The sequence below is a fragment of the Rhincodon typus genome, chromosome 11 (genome assembly GCF_021869965.1).
Source record: "Rhincodon typus isolate 14 chromosome 11, sRhiTyp1.1, whole genome shotgun sequence".
NCBI classification, from domain to species: Eukaryota; Metazoa; Chordata; class Chondrichthyes; order Orectolobiformes; family Rhincodontidae; genus Rhincodon; species Rhincodon typus.
Window position 1 is genome coordinate 42,243,184 of NC_063342.1, and position 17,961 is coordinate 42,261,144.

Sequence of the window (17,961 nt, forward strand, 5' to 3'; positions counted from 1 at the left end):
TACAAAATACAGTGAATAGTGTTGCCACTCTCCAGCACCTTCTGTACGTTTGCAGTATAAAATTTTCTATTTTGGTGAAATATTATGGAAAAGCTGCAGCTTGTAAGATAGTACTACTGCATTAGTTCCCACTTACATCAAAGAAAGAGAAATATTGAAAGGATCATGAGCTAGCCACTTTATTAGGGTGACCATTTTTTTAGCATGATTGTCCTGTTTGCAGGAACGTCACAGTGTCAGTTGTGATTAAAACCTTAAAGCCTGAGTCTCTCACTGCTATTAAATAAGATTTTAACTGAGGTTAGAGAAACAGGAAAACAGAGCAAACAACAACATGATTAGATTAATCTGTTTACAGGTACACCAATACGTCAGACTCCTGCTCATCGACTACAGCTCCGCTTTTAACCCCATTATCCCCTCCAGACCGATCTCAAAACTCTGAAACCTTGGTCTTGGCTCTCACCTCTGCAATTTCTGACCCACAGACTGCAATCAGTGAAGATAGACAACTCCACCTCCTCCACGATAGCCCTCAACACTGGCACCACTCCCCCCAACCCCACCATGGATGCGTTCTCAGCCCGCTAACTGTATGCCCTGTAGCCAAATTCCAAATGAACGCCATCGACAAGTTTGCTGATGACACCATTGTGGAAGGATGGATATGAAACAATGATGAATCGGAATACAGAAAGGTGATAGAGGGCTTGGTGATGTGGTACAATGACCTCTCTCTCAATGTCGGCAAAACCAAAGAACTGATCATGCACTTCAGGAAGACAGGAAAACAGGCCCCCATTTACATCAATGGAGCGGAGGTCGACAGCATTAAGTTCCTCGGAGTGATGATAACCGACAACCTGTCCTGGATTTCCCACGTAGATGCAACAGTCAAGAAGGCACAACAACACTTCTTCCTCAGGTGGCTCAGGAAATTTGGCTTGTCCATAAGGTTGCTCACAAACTTTTATAGATGCACCATTGAAAGCATACTGTCCGGGTGCATAATGGCCTGGTATGGCAACTGCTCTGCCCAGGACAGTAAGAAACTACAGAAGGTTGTATGCATGGCCCAGACCATCATGGAAGCCAACCTTCCATCCACGGACTCCAGTTGCGGAAAGGCTGCCAACATCATCAAAGACCTATTCCACCCTGGTAATGTTCTCTTACAACCTCTTCCATCACGCAGAACAAACAGAAGCTTGAACACATGCATCAGCAGGTTTAGGAACAGTTTCTTCCCTGCCATTATTAACTGATGAATGGACTCTCTAACTTCAAATAATGTTGATCTTGTTAAAGTTGTCCTTTCCTCATGCAAGTCCTATGCAGTGTAACCTGTACACCTCACTCTGTCCTAGTTTTCTTTTCACCCTATGATCTGCCTGTACTGCTTGCAAACAAAGCTTTTCATTGTATGTAGGTACATGTGACATTAAATCAAATCAATCAATCAATTAATTACAAAAGCTTAAATACATGAAATCTAAATTTGGGAAAAAATAACTAACCAAATCTATTAATACTGGAAATTGATGTTGTAATGAAGATTTCTTCTATTCTTTAGAAGTTGCTTTGTTTTGAGAATAATTTAATGCAAGGGTATAATCCTGGTTGAGTAATGAAGTTCATTATTCAAATAAATTTGGAAATTTTCAGCCACCTATTAGAATCTCTTGGTGTAATCCAGATTTAATTAGTTGAGAAATTCTGATTGATTGATAAAATGTGAAACAAGATCAATTTTTTGGAGCAATGCTATTAATAGATCCAAATTTGTTGCTGTCTGTGCTGTGCTAACATCTGTGGTTCTATCACCTCTGGGCACATCAGTTATTGTAAGTTTGTTCTCGTTGGCCCTTGAAATATGCTGAACCAAATTGAAGTGTTGCTTCAACATGATTGGCTGGAGTGTTTTCCTGAGAGACATTGTCTGTAATGAAGAAGTCTGTAAGACTTTTGTTCAGGGTGCCCTCGTATCATATGTACCTCACACTTTCCCACACTGTATTCCATCTGCCACTTCTTTAGCCACTCTCTGAGCTGTACAAGTCCTTCTGCAGTCTCCCTGACTCCTCAACACAAACTGTCCCTCCACCTATCTTTGTCTTATTTACAACTTAGCAACTATGCCCTCAATTCCTTCATCCAGATCATTAATGTATAATGTGACTAGTTGTGGCCCCAAACTGAAACCTGTGGAACTCCACTAGTCACCAGCTGCCAGCATGAAAAAGACCCCTTTATTTCCACACTCTCCTTTCTGCCAGTCAGCCAATCCCCTATCCATGATGAGTTTGATTTAGATAAATGTGAGATGCTGCATTTTGGAAAGACAATTCAGGGCAAGACTTACATACTTAATGGTAAGGTCCTGGGCAGTGTTGCTGAATAAAGAGACCTTGGAGTGCAGCTTCATAGTTCCTTGAGTGGAGTCACAGGTAGATAAAGATAATGAAGAAGGCATTTGGTATGCTTGCCTTTATTGGTCGGTGCAATGTGTATGGGAGGTCATGTTATGGTTGTGCAGGACATTGGTTGGAATACTATTGGAATACTGGGTGTAATTTTGGTCTCGCTGCTACAGGAAAGATGTTGTGAAACTTGAAAGGGTTCAGAAAAGATTTAAGGATGTTACCAGGGTTGGAGGGTTTGAGCTATAGGGAGAGGCGGAATAGACTGGGGCTATTTTCCCTAGAGGATCAGAGGCTTAGTGGTGACCTTATAGAAGTTTATAACATCATGAGGGGCATGGATAGGGTAAATAGACAAGGTCTTTTCCCCAGGATAGTGGAGTCCAAAACTAGAGGGCATAGGTTTAAGGTGAGAGGAGAAAAATTTAAAAAGGATTTAAAGGGGCAACTTTTTCACGCAGAGGGTGGTGCATGTATGGAATCAGCTGCCAGAGGAAGTCGTGGAGGCTGGTACAATTACAATATTTAAAAGGCATCTGGATGGGTATATGAATAAGAAAGGTTTAGAGGGATACGGACTAAATGCTAGTAACTGGGACTAGATTTATTTAGGATATCTGGTCGGCATGGACGAGTTGGACCAAAGGTTCGGTTTCTGTGCTGTACAGCTGTATGATTCTATATCAGTACCTTGCCCCAAACACCATGGGCTTTTACTTATTTAGCAGGCTTCTGGAAATCCAAATAGATCATGTCCTTTGGCTCTCCTTTGCCTAACTTGCTCATTACCTCCTCAAAGAATTCTAAACAGTTTTGTCAAACATGACGTCCCCTTGACAGAACTGTGCCGACTCAGCACTATTTTACCATGCACTTCTAAATACTCCACAATCTCAACCTTAATAATGGACTCTAAAATCTTACCAACGACTGAGCTCTGGCTAACGGGCCTATAATTTTCCTGTCTTCTGCCTCCCTTCCTTCTTAAACAGGTGTGTTGTTAGTTATTTTTCAGTCCTCGAGGCCCCTGCCCAACTCCAGTGATTCCTGAAGGATCACCACCAACATCTTTACAATCTCTTTGGCTATCTCCTTAAGAACTCAGGTGTGATAATTCTAATGTGGATGATTTATCCACCACAGATCTTTCAGCTTCCTTATGTCTTCTCCTTAGTGATGGCCACTATACTCCCCTCTGCTCCTTGACTCTCGAAGTTCTGGTATGCTGCTGGTGTCTTCCACTATGAAAACTGATGCAAAGTACCTATTCAGTTCCTCTGCCATTTCTTTGTTCCCCGTTACTATCTCTCCAGCCTCACTTTCCAGTGGTCCAATATCCAGTCTTTCCTTCTCTTACTGTTTATATATCTAAAAAAATTCTTGCCATTTTCTTTTATACTACAAGCTAGCTTACTCTGTTTTTCATCTTCTCTCCCTTTAGCTTTTTTAGTTATCCTCTACTGATTTTTGAAGGCTTCCCAAATCTCTGGCTTCCCACTAATCTTCACTACATTGTATTTTTTTTTTTATTTTTGGCTTTTATGCTGTCCCTGACTTCCTTGTTATCTATGGTTGCCTCATCCTCCTCTTAGTATATTCCTTCTTCTTTGGAAATGAAGTCAGAAGTCACACAAAACCAGGTTAGAGTCCAACAGGTTTATTTGAAATCACAAGCTTTCGGAGCGTAGCCCCTTTGTCGGGTGAAGAAAGAGAGAACCATACAGAACACAGAATTTATAGGCAGAGAGATCAAGAGATCTGCCCTGTGATCTCTCTGCCCATAAATTCTGTGTTCCAAATGCTTCTCCTTCACATCACCTGATAAAGGGGCTATGCTCCAAAAGCTTGTGATTTCAAATAAACCTGTTGGACTCTAACCTGGTTTCGTGTGATTTTTGACTTTGTCCACCCCAGTCCAACACCAGCACGTCCACATCCTTGGGATGAATTTCTGCACTGCCTCCCAAAATTACCACAGAAACTCCTGCTATCGGTGTTTCACCACCTCCCCTACTAGGCTTCCAATCAACTCTCAACAAAAGCATTCAAAAATCAAAAAAGTTACAAACTCAGGTGTCCCACAGCTATCCCGAGTCTCAGTGTAGCCACAGAGTTTCAAAGTTGACATACTTTCTCACTTTGATAGTTACAGGAAGTAACAACCGTGAACAGCACACTCCACATTGCCTTCATAGGCCTCACCAAAGCCTTTTATCTCATCAGCAGAGACAACTCTTCATACTGTTGTGGAACATAGCCTGGCCTCCCAGGTGGTATCCCTTCATCCATGAGAACTTGCAGAGTTTCAGCAGTTACACTGGGGCAAAATCAGAAGCTTTCACCATCAGCAGTGGGGTTAATCAGGACTCTGTCCTGACTCCAATTCTCTTTGACATTTCTTCTCCTGCTTTTGTTGGATCAAATAAGGCTGCTTACATTTGAAATAACTCCACAGGGGCTGGTATCCCATCACCAAGTCACCCTTTATTTACACAAGAATAATCCTTAACTATAATACTGCCTGATACCGAGTCAGGCACCAGAGTGTCAGTATCTCTTGACATGTCCTTTTTGAATGTCAGCCAGGGCTCCCTGACTGGACCAGGTTAACAGCCCCAATCAGGGAGCTCATACTCTGAGGTCCAGCTGGCTGACCTTGTTACAATTACTAAAACCTGCATAACAGAGATGATAGCAAGCTGTTCAATTTGGCAAGACTATGCACCAAGATCCAAGTGTGTAATATCTTAGTCGGCGAGTTATTTACTGATGACGACGACATGCTGGCACCTCACACTGAAGTTCATTTGCAGAATCTTGTAGATCAGTTCTCCTGGGTCCGTCAGGAGTTGGGACATCTAAAGTCATGGACCAGGATGTGGAGACATCACTTCCTATCAACATCGAGCACACTCTTGTGATTGACAGCTTCATTTACAATGTATTAACAATCACCAACAAATGGTCTCTTGGTGCCAAAAATCAACACTAGGGTTGCTAAGGCTGCAGGTGACATATTAAAGTTAAGGAGGTGAGTGTGGGCCAACAAGAAAATAACCAAAAATACAAATATCCTGTGTGCACCAGGTTTGTATTCTCAGCATCATCATTTATATTAGGGAAGCATACAGCACACCATGTGAGCCAGGAGAAGTGGTTTGATAGTTCCCATCTCTGTAGCCTTAGTTGAACACCCAGCATTTCTAGGCAGGTTAGTGTGTCAAATGCCAAAGTATTTGAGCATGCCAGGATTGCCAACATGTTTGCCCTTTTGGGCCACCAATGACTCTATTTGTGGGCCTTATGAGCTGAATGGATAACGGCCACATTCCTAAAGAAATACTCTATGATAAGCTTGCTATCAGTACAACGTCACCGGGTCACTCATGTCTCTGATACACTGACACCTACAAACAAAACTTCAAGTTGATTGGGATTTGAGTTGATCCACAGGCAGCTCTTGCTGCTGAGCACAGTGATTGAAGACAAGCAGTCAGGAAAAGTGTGGAAAAGCAGAGGAATAAAGAAATGACCAAATGGCAAAAAAGAATGTCCAGTGGAAGGAAATACCATCAGTCACTCTTCGGCCAACCATATTCATCAGCACTAGCGGAGGAAGGGGCTGTCAGTCATAAGTCAGTCTCTGCAGAGACAACAAGCGATGTTCAATCAACACACACCCAGACATGGTCCACTTTCTCCAGAGACAGATGGATACTTAATTACCTAAGTTTGTATCACTGTTTCCATCTTGCTTTGGAGCATTTGTAAAGACAAAAAAAAAGCAATACTACTTGTATCAGAGATTTCAATAAAAAAAAATCAATTCACAATGTTCTTGGAATAAACTTTATAGAATAGAAACAACTGATGTTTCAAAGAGAGTTGTGCTGACAAACAACAGAGAAGCTTTACCAGGATGAGAAGTCTTTTAAGAAATCCCAGTTTGTAGCTGCACTCCAGATTTATACCATTCCCTACTCTTTCTCAGGATTGATTAGTAGCATATCATCTGAACTTCAAATAGCTGTTTCATAATTTAAAATGTAAACCATATTAAAGGTAAAATTTAAAAGTCTGTTACAAGTGGATTTCGAGCTTGGGTAATAGGGCAACTATAAAATTCAATGAGGGTCTTTCCCACTTTCTATGCACTGACCTACACTTGTCCACCTTACACCATTTGAGGCTCTGGTCACTTCCCACTGGGTTACATGTTGGTCAGGGGAGATCAGTGGTGGGCAAGAGATTCAGCAGGTAAGCCTTGTGTGGGCTTGAGGACATACCTACTTCATGGCCCTCATCCAAACGGAGAACCTGTCAAGGCTTGCCTACACCCACAGGGTCAAAATTTCAACTGTTCTCTCACTAAATTCTTCTAAATTAGTCATAAGTCAAGGTCTGGATATGAACTTTCCAGATCATTTTGTCTCCACAATTTTAATGAAGGACCACATATTGTATTGTATTAAATTGATATTGATGACAGTCCCAACCTTTAGGAAGACATGCTGCATTTGTACAATTTGGCCAAAGGGCAATGCATGTGGAGAGTGACAGGGAAAACGGACAAGGAAATCAAACCTACAGGAATAGAACTATGAAGCATTTTGATATCTGCATCACCTAAACCACAGCACGGTAACCACAGAAAGAGACTTGGAAAGAATTGTAATTAACAGTATTTATTAATGCAGAATTCACATAAGCTCACAATGTTGCAGTCATGTTGGCATGCTAATTGGTGGCTGTTGTAAAATGCATTAATTTCAGCTACAGATTATTTTGGAAATGTTGATCAGACTTACTTAACATAGATCCATTCATTGTTAAATTAACTATTCTCTGGATGCATCAATCGCTGTATAAGGCAATGAAGAAAACAGAAAACTCAACAGCTGATTACCAGCCTTCTCAAACATTACAACAGAAATATTAACATACAAATACTCAAAACTGAAGCAATATTATTTCACATAACAAACAGTACGATCATAACTACATTTCACACGTGACAGAATGCTACATTTAGTGGCATAAGCAGCAATGTTTAATGACACAATAATTAAAAAAAACTTCAATTGTAGTTTAGGTTCAGGGAAACACTATTCATTCTCCCTTCAAGTACTACATTACTATTGTAATTTTATTTTTTTCCCCTAGTTATCCATTTATTTCATTGCCAAGCCTATACGGCAGAACAACAGTGTATGAAACAAATTAAAAACTATAATATCTATATTAAATAGTCATCAATACTTATCACTATAAATAAAATGATGTAAAAATTCCAGTGATACTACTAAACAGCCTCTAACCCCTCCCCCCAAAAAAACCTCAGATCACTACATGCAGAGCCACATCAATGCAGTTATGGTACCTGTTGTAACACGTTATGATACCCATTGAATTGACCAAGTAGCGAAACTACTGGAGTCATCAGCATCTTAAAAGCCTTGATGTTCAATATGAAAAAGGGAAACTACCCCTTTATTGCACAACTGTATGACAAGAAATGGTGCACTATCAATAACAGAAAGGGTAATGTGTTCGAATTCAGAGGATGTTGGCCTGATCTTCTACAAATCCTACATTAGAAACTGTCCAATTAGACCATGTTCCTGTAAAAGAAAACAAGCCATCACAAAAATGTTCAAAATAAATAGTTTTTAGAGAATATTCATATAAACACATTTTCAGATTTCCCTACTTTCTTCCCTTGTTCATATCTTAAGGAAAGCAGTACAACATTTGGCAGATGGGAAGGACCCTCTGATAACTTTCACAGTTTACCATATATCTCACGCAATTGTGGGCAATGGATGAAACACGTAACAATTTCACCCTGATACTATCACATTAACCATAATTCTGTACCTAACTAACATCCAGGAAGCCGGAACAATTTTCCCTATTCGTAGATCGGAAACAGTAAAGCTAATTGATAGCATTTACAGTAAATTCCAGTGAAAACTGTAAACTTGGCACAGACCAAGGATCAAATCTGCGAACTTCTTGGTTTACATGGCCCAGTACCACATGATATACTACTTCCTTATCAGGGTGACCCTGACCCCCAAATCAGGTATAGGATCAAAACTGTGATGCGATATTTCAGGACTTTGGAGTCACATAGAAACTAGCACAGAAATAGGCTATTCTACCCCCACTCCTGCTTCAGTATTCGATAAGATTATGGCTGATCTGTTTATGTTTCACATTCCAGCACTCCCATCAACTCCCAGTAACCTTGGATTTTTGTTAAGCATGGAATCAGTCTACCTCTGCCTTAAAAGAATTCAATGACCCCGCCTGCACAGCATTCCAAAGCAGAAAATTCCAAAGTCACACAACCCTCAGAAAAAAAAAAGGTTCTCATCTGTCCTAAAAGAGTGAACTGTCCTACACTGTACTTACTGTTAGAGGCCTATAGACTACTCCCATTAATGACTTCTTGTGCCCACTAATCCTCATCTACACCCAAACTAATTTTATATTTGTTCTGATTTGATTTGTCAAATGTACCAATATACAGTGAAAAGTATTGCATTGTGTGCTAACCAGACAATCACACCTTATGAAAGGCCATCAGGATAATAGAGCAGAATGCAGAATATAGTGTTACAGCTACAGAGAAGGTGCAGAGAAAGATCAACTCTAATATATGAGAAATCATTCATAAGTCTAATAACTGTGGGGAAGAAGCTGTTCTTAAATCAATTGGTACATATTTTCAAACTTTTAAAACTTCTGCCTGATGGAAGGAGGGTAGAAGAGAGTATAACCAGGTTGGGAGGGGTCTTTGATTATGTTGGCTGCTTTCCCGAGGCAGTAGGAAGTGATGACGGAGTCAATGGAAGGAAGGCTAGTTTTCGCTATGGATTGGAGTGTGCTTACAACTCTCCGTAATTGTTGCGGTCTTGGGCACAGCAGTTGCCATATCAAGCTGTGATGTATCTGGATAGAATGCTTTCAATGGTGTATCTATAAAAAAAAATCAGTAAGAGTCATTGTGGCCATTCTGAATTTCCTTTGCCTTCTGAGGAAGTAGAGGCATTGGTGTGCTTTCTTGACTGTAGCGTCGATGTGGATAGACCAGTACAGATCGTTGGTGATACCTACTCCTAGGAACTTCATGCTCTCAACCATTTCTGCCTCAGAACCATTGATACAGACAGGGGCATGTCCTTCACTCCACTTCCTGAAGTCGATGGCCAGCTCCTTCGTTTTGCGGACATTGAGAGAGATTGCTGTCTTCACACCATACCGCTAAGCTCTCTATCTCCTTCCTGTTCTCTGTCTCATCGTTGTTCGAGATCTGACTCACTAGAGTGGTGTCATCAGCAAATTTGTAAATGAGGTTGGGGTGGTATTTGGTTACACAATCGTGAGTGTATAAAGGAGTATAATAAGGGGCTGAGTACACAGTCTTGCAAGGCAATGGTGTTGAGGATTATTGTGGAGGAGGTGTATATCCTGATTTCCTGAACAAGTTAATCTCTAACTATTGTACTAACATGATCCTTGATTAATATCTATATCTCCACCTCTACCTAGCTCTCTATTCTTCTTGAATATCATATACCTCTGTGTTAAGGACCCAAATCTTGTTATTCTACAGCCACATCTTTTTAAGTGCGAAATTACTTCAATAAAAGCAAACAATTTGTTCACTTTGTTATGAATGTCTTGTGCATTTGGATACAGAGCCTTTAGTTTTATCTTTGTTACCTTCATAATTTCTGGTCTAGTCTGCTGGTTAGTGTTAGGTTTCTTCTCTCTTCCATCCTGCCATTTTGTCATCTTCATTCCCATTGACATTTCAAAATAACATTTTCTCTCCCTCCCTGCCCCTAGTGTTCCAATCTCAGACACTATTCTTCACTTGACAGATCCTTCCTAATGTCACTAAAAAAGTAACGTGTGTGAAACCACAAACCAACATTTTGGAAAGATTCCAATTAATATTTTTCAAAAGACATCAAGGACAAGTTCCATTAAACCATATAATTTGATCTATTCAGGAGAAGATTTTGTATTCTTCCTAAATGTCTCTTCCGATGTCAAAAGCACACTTTGTCTCTCAATTTTTCATTCTTTTGAAATCCGTTTTGGGGCAACTCCATCGGGATAGTGAGATAGTAATAACAGAGGTTTAAATTTAATTGCAGTTAATGCTGAAAAACCAAATTCACCTTTTCTCCCTACTCAAATTCAAAACAAAGGTATGCAAATGAATTTATTAAAAATGTTTTGTTGAGACAAGTCTAGATCAGAAGTGTTGTGGTTGGTTGGCTCGCCGAGCTGGTTCGTTGTTCCACAGACATTTCATTACCCTGCTGGGTAACATCATCAGTGCGGCCTCCGATGAAGCACTTGTGTTTTCCCACCTGGTATTTAAACTCTGGGGTCCGTTGAGCTGGATTACCTCACTTCCGGTTTTCCTTTGCAGTGGAGTGTATATATTTAGGAATTCCCGCGCTTGTTTCTACTTGGCCTGTCCCATGGCCCTGCTGTTGTCCCAATCGAACTGGTGGTTTTCCTTATCCACGTGGATAGAGATGAGTGAGTATTGGTCACGTCTTTTTGTTGCTAGTTGATGGTCGTGTACTCTTGTGGCTAATTTTCTTTGTCTTCAATGTAATGTTTGTCGCAGTCTTTGCGAGGAATCTTGTATATGACGTTGGTTCTGTCCATAGTGTGTAACGGGTCTTTTGTTCAGGTTAGCAGTTGGCGTAGAGTTGATGTGGGTTTGTGTGCTACTCTGATGTCCAGTGGTCATAGGAGTCTTCTGGTCAGTTCAGATGTGTTCTTGATGTAAGGGTGCATGATGAGTGTGTCGGGGCATGCAGTATCTTCCTGTTGTTGTTCGTGTAATAGGCATCGTCTGACCCCAGTTGTTCCGGTATCTGTTGTCCTTGAATACTTGGAGGAGGTACTCTTCTTCTTTTTGGCCTAAGGACAAAAGGACAGTGGATACCCGAGCAACTGGGTCAGATGATGCTTATTACACGAACACCAACAAGATTCCCCGCAAAGACTGCAACAAACATTACATTGGACAGACAGGAAGAAAATTAGCCACAAGAGTACACGACCATCAACTAGCAACAAAAAGATGTGACCAATACTCACTCATCTCTATCCACATGGATAAGGAAAACCACCAGTTTGATTGGGACAACAGCAGGATCCTGGGACAGTCCAAGCAGAGACAAGCACGGGAACTCCTAGAGGCCCGGTTCGCCACTAAGAAAGCCATCAACAAACACAGAGCTAGACCCAGTATACACTCTATTGCAAAGGAAAACTGGAAGTGAGGTAATCCAGCTCAACTGACACCAGAGTTTAAATACCAGGCGGGAAAACACAACAGTGCTTCATCCGAGGCTGCACTGATGATGTTATCCAGCAGGGTAATGAAACATCTATGGAACAACGAACCAGCTCGGCGAGCCAACCAACCACAGCATCCACAACCCGAGCTACAAATCTACTCTACAATCTAGATCAAAAATACTTGATTTGATTTTAGACGCTAAGTGTGCAGTTGTAAATTAGCTGCTAATTTAGAAACTATTTTGACCACTTTTGCTGCATATGTTTTCTGAAAATGGTATTTGTTCTGTGCACTGGAGCAAAGTTAACAGTTTTACTCACAAGCACAACTTACCTTCTTCATCCCTGTATTACACCATTTCATATTGGTTTGCAGTGATGAATCGAGACAAACAACATGCCAACAACATTCCAATTAACTGGAAAAGGAAAAAAAAAACTTGGTGTAATTTCACGACAAAAGTGATAGAATTCTGAGCTGGGACATGAACAACTTTTTACTTTGTGTGCCAGTATTTACGTGAAGTACAGACAGGTGAAATCTGTTTGAATCTGGTCACATAGATAGGCAATGGGTGAGCCCAATGACATCACTACAGGTCTCTCTCTAACACCCTTCCAAGAGAGCATTCCCCTATCCTTACCCTGGGAAGGGGGCACTATTAAAACAAAGCAAACCAACTAAATGTGACAGCAGATTTCATTACTATCATTCAAAGTGATGGATTCGGATGACAGTGCCAACCATCTTGACTATCATCGAGAGCCTGAGGAAGGATAATTTACTTACAGTAATAAGGGGTTAGATAATGAATTTACTTTCCTGGAAATTTGCCAGAGTTCCTAATATGAATCCCAGCAGATAAATTTGTGCATCAGATATGCAATGTCAGAAAGTGACCCCAGTGATGATTGTACCTGTAGGAAAGCAATTCCAAACGCAACCCCAGCAATAATTCCCATGTTTGTCTCCATGAAGCTGGTCACCAATTCATAACAGCCCTACAAATAAAAACCAAACAAGTTAATGACATTTTCTATTTAATTCTTAGTAACACATTTATTCTTCATTTGACACAGCAGACAATCCTTCCTAACGTCACTAAAAAAGTAACGTGTGAAACCACAAACCAACATCTTGGAAAGATTCCTTGTGTTAATCTAATTGAACTCTGACTGTCTTTTATCAAATATATGTGACAATCCTTCCTTTTGGCTTTCTCCCTTAAAGACGCTGACACTATGCGGATGATGGTTCTACTAATGCCAGCAGTCACCTCGTACTTTGCGATAAAGATGTCTTATAGCCTTCCTGGGGTAATAGACTGGTACTATAGGGAGGAACCAATGGATGTGGTTTACTTTGACTTTCAGAAGGCTTTCAATAAGGTGCCACATAAGCGATTTGCATGTAAAATTAAAACAAATGGAATTGGGGATAGCGTATTGACATGGATAGGGAACCATCTGGTCAACAGCAAACAAAGTCGGAATGAATGGGTCTTTTTCCAAGTGGCTGCCAGTGACTAGTGGGATACCTCGGGGATCAGTGCTTGAACCTCAACTATTCATAAACATGTATTAATGACTTAGATGAGGAAACTAAATGTAATATCTCCAAGTTTGCAGATTTCACAAAGCTGGATGGGAGTGTGAACTGGGAGGAAGATGCAGAGTTGCTTCAGTGTGATTTGGTTAAGTTCAGTGAGTGGCAAGGCATATGAAGAATAATATGGATAAATGAGTTATCCACTTTGGTAGCAAACACATGAAGACTTTATCATCTGAATGATGATAGATTGCACCAGCGGAGCGTCAAATGATACCCGAGTGTCCTTGTATGTCAGTTGGTAAAAGTAAGCAGGCAGCTTCAGCAGGCGGTGAAGAAAACAGATAGTATGTTGGCCTTCGTGGTGAAAGGATTCAAGTACAGGAACAAGGATGTCTTGAAGCAGTTGTATGGGCCCTTGGTTAGACCACACCTCGAGTATTATGTGCAATTTTGGTCTCCCTATCTGAGGGAAGATGTTCTGGTTATGGAGGGACAAAAGGTTTACCAGACTGATTCCTGGGATGACAGGACTGACATGTGATGAAGACAGACTGCATTGGTTCTGACTATATTCACTGGAGTTTAGAAGGAGGAGGTGGTGAATCTCATTAAAACCCATAAAATTCTGACAGAACTAGACAGGGTAATTGCAGGAAGGATGTTCCTGATGACTGGTGAGCCTGGAACCAGGGGTCACAGTCTGAGGATACGGGGTCGGCCATTTAGAAATGAGGTGAAGAGAAATTTCTTCACCCAGGCAGTGGTGAGCCTGTGGAATTCTCTGCTACAGAAGGCTGTTGAGGCCAATATATTGAATGTTTTCAAGGAGGAGTTGGATATAATTCTTAGGGCCAAAGGGACCAAAGGGTACTGGGAGAAGCAGGAACTGGGTATCCAGTTGAATGGTCAGCTGTGATTATACTGAAGGGCTGATTTGTTTACTCCTCTCCTATTTTCTATGTTTTGATATTTTTTAACCTTTCTGTTCTACCACCTCCTTTTGCTGACCTGTCCTAATATTTCCTTCTTTGGCTTGGTGTCAAATTTTGTTTACTTCACCTCATGGGTAATTCATGGTGGTTTTGCTACAATACAGAGGCTATACAAATGCATGTTTTTGTTGCACAAAAATAAGTTTTGATTTAAACTTTACTTCCAGGTATTTACCTACCCGTGACAAGCAGTCTGAGCAAAGTCCTCGCTCTTAAGAAACAAATTCCTTGCATCAATGTTTATAAATACTAAAAACCTGTGGTTTGCAGTAGCAACAAGGTACTCATCAATTTATAGTACAGGTTCTAAGAAATATTAGTCATGGGATTAAAATAACAGAAGTTAGTTCTCCATGGGAAAGGGGATGTTGTTGGATGGCACAAGACACAATGCATTTATACAGCAGTAACACAAGTCCATTTAATTAAATCACTGGGTTGCAATCCTAGAATTCCCTCCCTAATAGCACTGAGGGTATTCCTACAATTGATGGGCTGCAGATGTTAGAGCCCCATCACCTTCTCAAGGGCAGTTATTGATGGGCAATAAATACTGGCCTGGCCAATGATGCCCAAAACCCTATCAACCAAAATAAAATCAAACAGTCATTAACTCTTCAGGACTTTGTTTCTTAGTACTGTGCTAACTTCTGAGTCCAAAAACTGTATATTTAAGCACCATTAACTGACTTGGAGCATAAATTTAGACTGCTCTTGCAAATAGTTGGGATCAGCAGGCAGAATAAAAACAAGTAAACAAATATAGCAAATTGCACAAGACAAGCTGTGATAAAGTTTCTCTTCATTAGAATTTACATTCTCTGGCCATTTACAAACATACGAATGTGGAACAAAAGTAGGCCTTTGGCCCTTCAACCCTGCTCTGCCATTTAATGTGATTTTAACTCTACATTCCTGTATATCCCTGATAATCTTTCATTCCCTTGGTCATCAATAATCTATCTAAATCAGCCTTAAAAATATGTAAAGATTCTGCATCTGCTGCCTTTTGAGAAATGGTATTCCAAAGACTCAATCCTTAGCGGGATTTCTTTTCCCTCATCTCCATCTTAATTGGGTGCCTCCTTATTTTTAAACTATGACCCCCTTGTTCTAGGTTCACCCACAAGAGGAAAAATCCTTTCCATATCCACCCAGTCAAGTCCTCTCAGGATCTTATGTCTCAATTAAGTCAACTATGATTCTTCTAAATGCCAAAGGATACAGGACTAGCCTATCTAGCCTTTCCCCATTATGCAATCCGCTCATTCCAGGTATAAGTTTAGTAAAGAGATACAAAGAACTACAGATGCTGGAGTCAGAGATAACACAGTGTGGAACTGGAGGAACATAGCAGGCCAGGAAGCATCAGAGGAGCAGGAAAGTTGATGTTTCAGGTCAGGGCCCTTCTTCAGTAAACCTTGTCTCAACTGTTTCCAATGCATTAACATCCTTTCACAAATACAGGGAAAGTACTGTACACAGTATTCCAGATGCAGTCTCATGAATTCCCTGTGTAAGTGAAGCATTACATCCCTATTTATTCATTCAATTTCCATCACAATGAAAAAAGATTCTGATAGCTTTCCCGAGTTCATTGCTTCAATCCTCCCACTAAGCAGCAGAGCCCTAACCGTAAAACTACAGCACTGAGCATTTCTGACAATTCATATCTTTAAGATAATTAAAGAGATTTTCCTGTTACAGTTTGTGGATCGCTACTGAATGGTGGAGGAAGGAAAGTAGGCAGGGTCACTCATGAATACTTTACACATTAAAATCAACAGGCATGAGACAGCATTGAGCTGGTTGCTAATTGTGTCTCGGTGTCTTGGCCAGGTGATCTTCCTTTCTGTCGGAGTACTTAAACAGGAAAATCCTGAAACGTCAAACATGAGTCCTATCTGCCTTTTCAGTTAGATGCTTAAAATTTCAAGTTTGGAGGAGCTGTAAGTTGCTCAAAAAAGAAATCACAGATGAATTGTTCTTTGTGGAACATTGCAGTTTTCATGCTCTGCATTATTGTGACTGCACTTAAAATATTGCTCATTAGTTGTAAAGTGAGTTAGGTTATCTGAAGGCAAGGATAACATAGAAATAAATTCTCACTATATGTTTCATATCCTTTGTATATTTAAAAGTAAATTATGTACAAAATTCAACTTGCAAATGCAGTAATACTTCTCAAAAACCCTACATGTGTCTATACCTGTTGGTAGACTTTAGTGGCAGCAACAGTCATGTTCCGTAAATCCTCTGGGTTACAGTCACTGCTGTTTATACAACAACTCTGAGGGAAGCTGTGCTCAGGCCAGTAAGTGCTGGTGATCCAGTTTGTGTAGTTCTGCACTCCACAGCAACGCAGCTGCAAAAGAGACATTTGATTTGCAGGAGTGTGACTTTGCTGACAGCAAGAGAAAGAAATAACATTTTAAAATTGAGACAGACCCATACAGGAGAAAGGGATAGGGAAAAACGAAAGAGAGAAAATTGGATTCATAAAACACTAAGCACTGTTGTTTTAATTAAACTGGACCTTTGACTTCCCCATCAGGAATGAAGTACACATAATCAATGCAGACCTCAAAAGAGAGCTGCCCACAATCCTATTGGCTTCAGTGTTGCCACATTCGCATTGGGAATTTGATTCTGGCACTAACTATAGGGGGTGGCTGGGTTTCTGTACAGCCATGTTGAAATGAAGCATTGTACCGTAGACTGGCAGGTGAGTGTCTCAGGCATCCTTGAACTTCATCTGTCTCAACATTGAATATTTGACAATCATTCAAATTGAAAATTGGTTTAGAAGTATAGGTTGGGATTTCTGACTCTATCTTGACTATTTTTTTCAGCAGAATTGGCAGAGCAGAGGTTCTGCCATGTGCTGGTCATTCTTGTGTCCATCCAGTTTCCTGCCAAAGTGGCAGGGTATCTGATGTCCAATATATGTCGACAGACTGTAATGACGTAAATTACAGAAATACATCAAAATTAAAATTGTTATTTCTGTTCTAGAAGGCTGAATGGAGGGGACACCTGTTTACTCCTGCTGTCCAGAGCAGCGATGGGTAACCTAGAGGCTATTTAAATGTAATTGTTCAAAGACCCTATGTAGTCAAACCAATTAAATCTGTGATTATACGCCAAAACATTACAGGAAAGATGTGGAAGCATTGGAAAAGAGGCAGAGGAGATTTACCAGGACGTTGCCTGGAATGGAGGGAAGGTCTTACGAGGAAAGGTTGAGAGAGCTAGGGCTTTTCTCTTTAGAACGACAAAGGATGAGAGGTGACTTGATAAAAGTGTACAAAATGATCAGAGATATAGATAGAGTGGACAGCCAGAGACTTTTTCCTAGGGTGGACGTAGCTATTACGAGGGGGCATAGTTTTAAAGTGAGTGGAGGTAGATACAGGGGAGACGTCAGAGGTAGGTTCTTTACTCAGAGAGTGGTCGGGGGGTGGAATGCATTGCCGGAGAGGTTAGTGGAGTCGGCCTCATTAGGGGCATTTAAGTGGCTATTAGATAGGCATATGGATGATAGTATAAGGTAGGGGTGGAGTTTAGATAGACCTTAGGGTTAGGGTAAAAGTTCGGCACAACATTGAGGGCCGAAGGGCCTGTACTGTGCTGTGCTGTACTGTTCTATGTTCTATGT

The 17,961-nt window shown here is 40.7% G+C and overlaps 1 protein-coding gene across 2 annotated transcripts in view; it reads right to left on the bottom strand.

The window, feature by feature from the left end:
- Positions 1–7,089: 7,089 nt before the first annotated feature.
- The window catches only part of tspan7b (tetraspanin 7b), a 96,100-nt gene continuing 85,228 nt past the window's right edge, over positions 7,090–17,961 (bottom strand). The window contains exons 5-8 of one of the 2 annotated variants that reach the window (XM_048603075.1): positions 16,513–16,668; positions 12,678–12,761; positions 12,094–12,178; positions 7,090–8,041 (exon numbers count right to left, since the gene is read on the bottom strand). In XM_048603075.1, the coding sequence (XP_048459032.1) occupies positions 12,110–12,178; positions 12,678–12,761; positions 16,513–16,668 (309 nt within the window). In that variant the 3' untranslated portion in view covers positions 7,090–8,041; positions 12,094–12,109. Of the gene's footprint in view, positions 8,042–9,193; positions 9,405–12,093; positions 12,179–12,677; positions 12,762–16,512; positions 16,669–17,961 lie in introns of those variants that run through there. The other variant, XM_048603076.1, reaches the window with a different exon arrangement.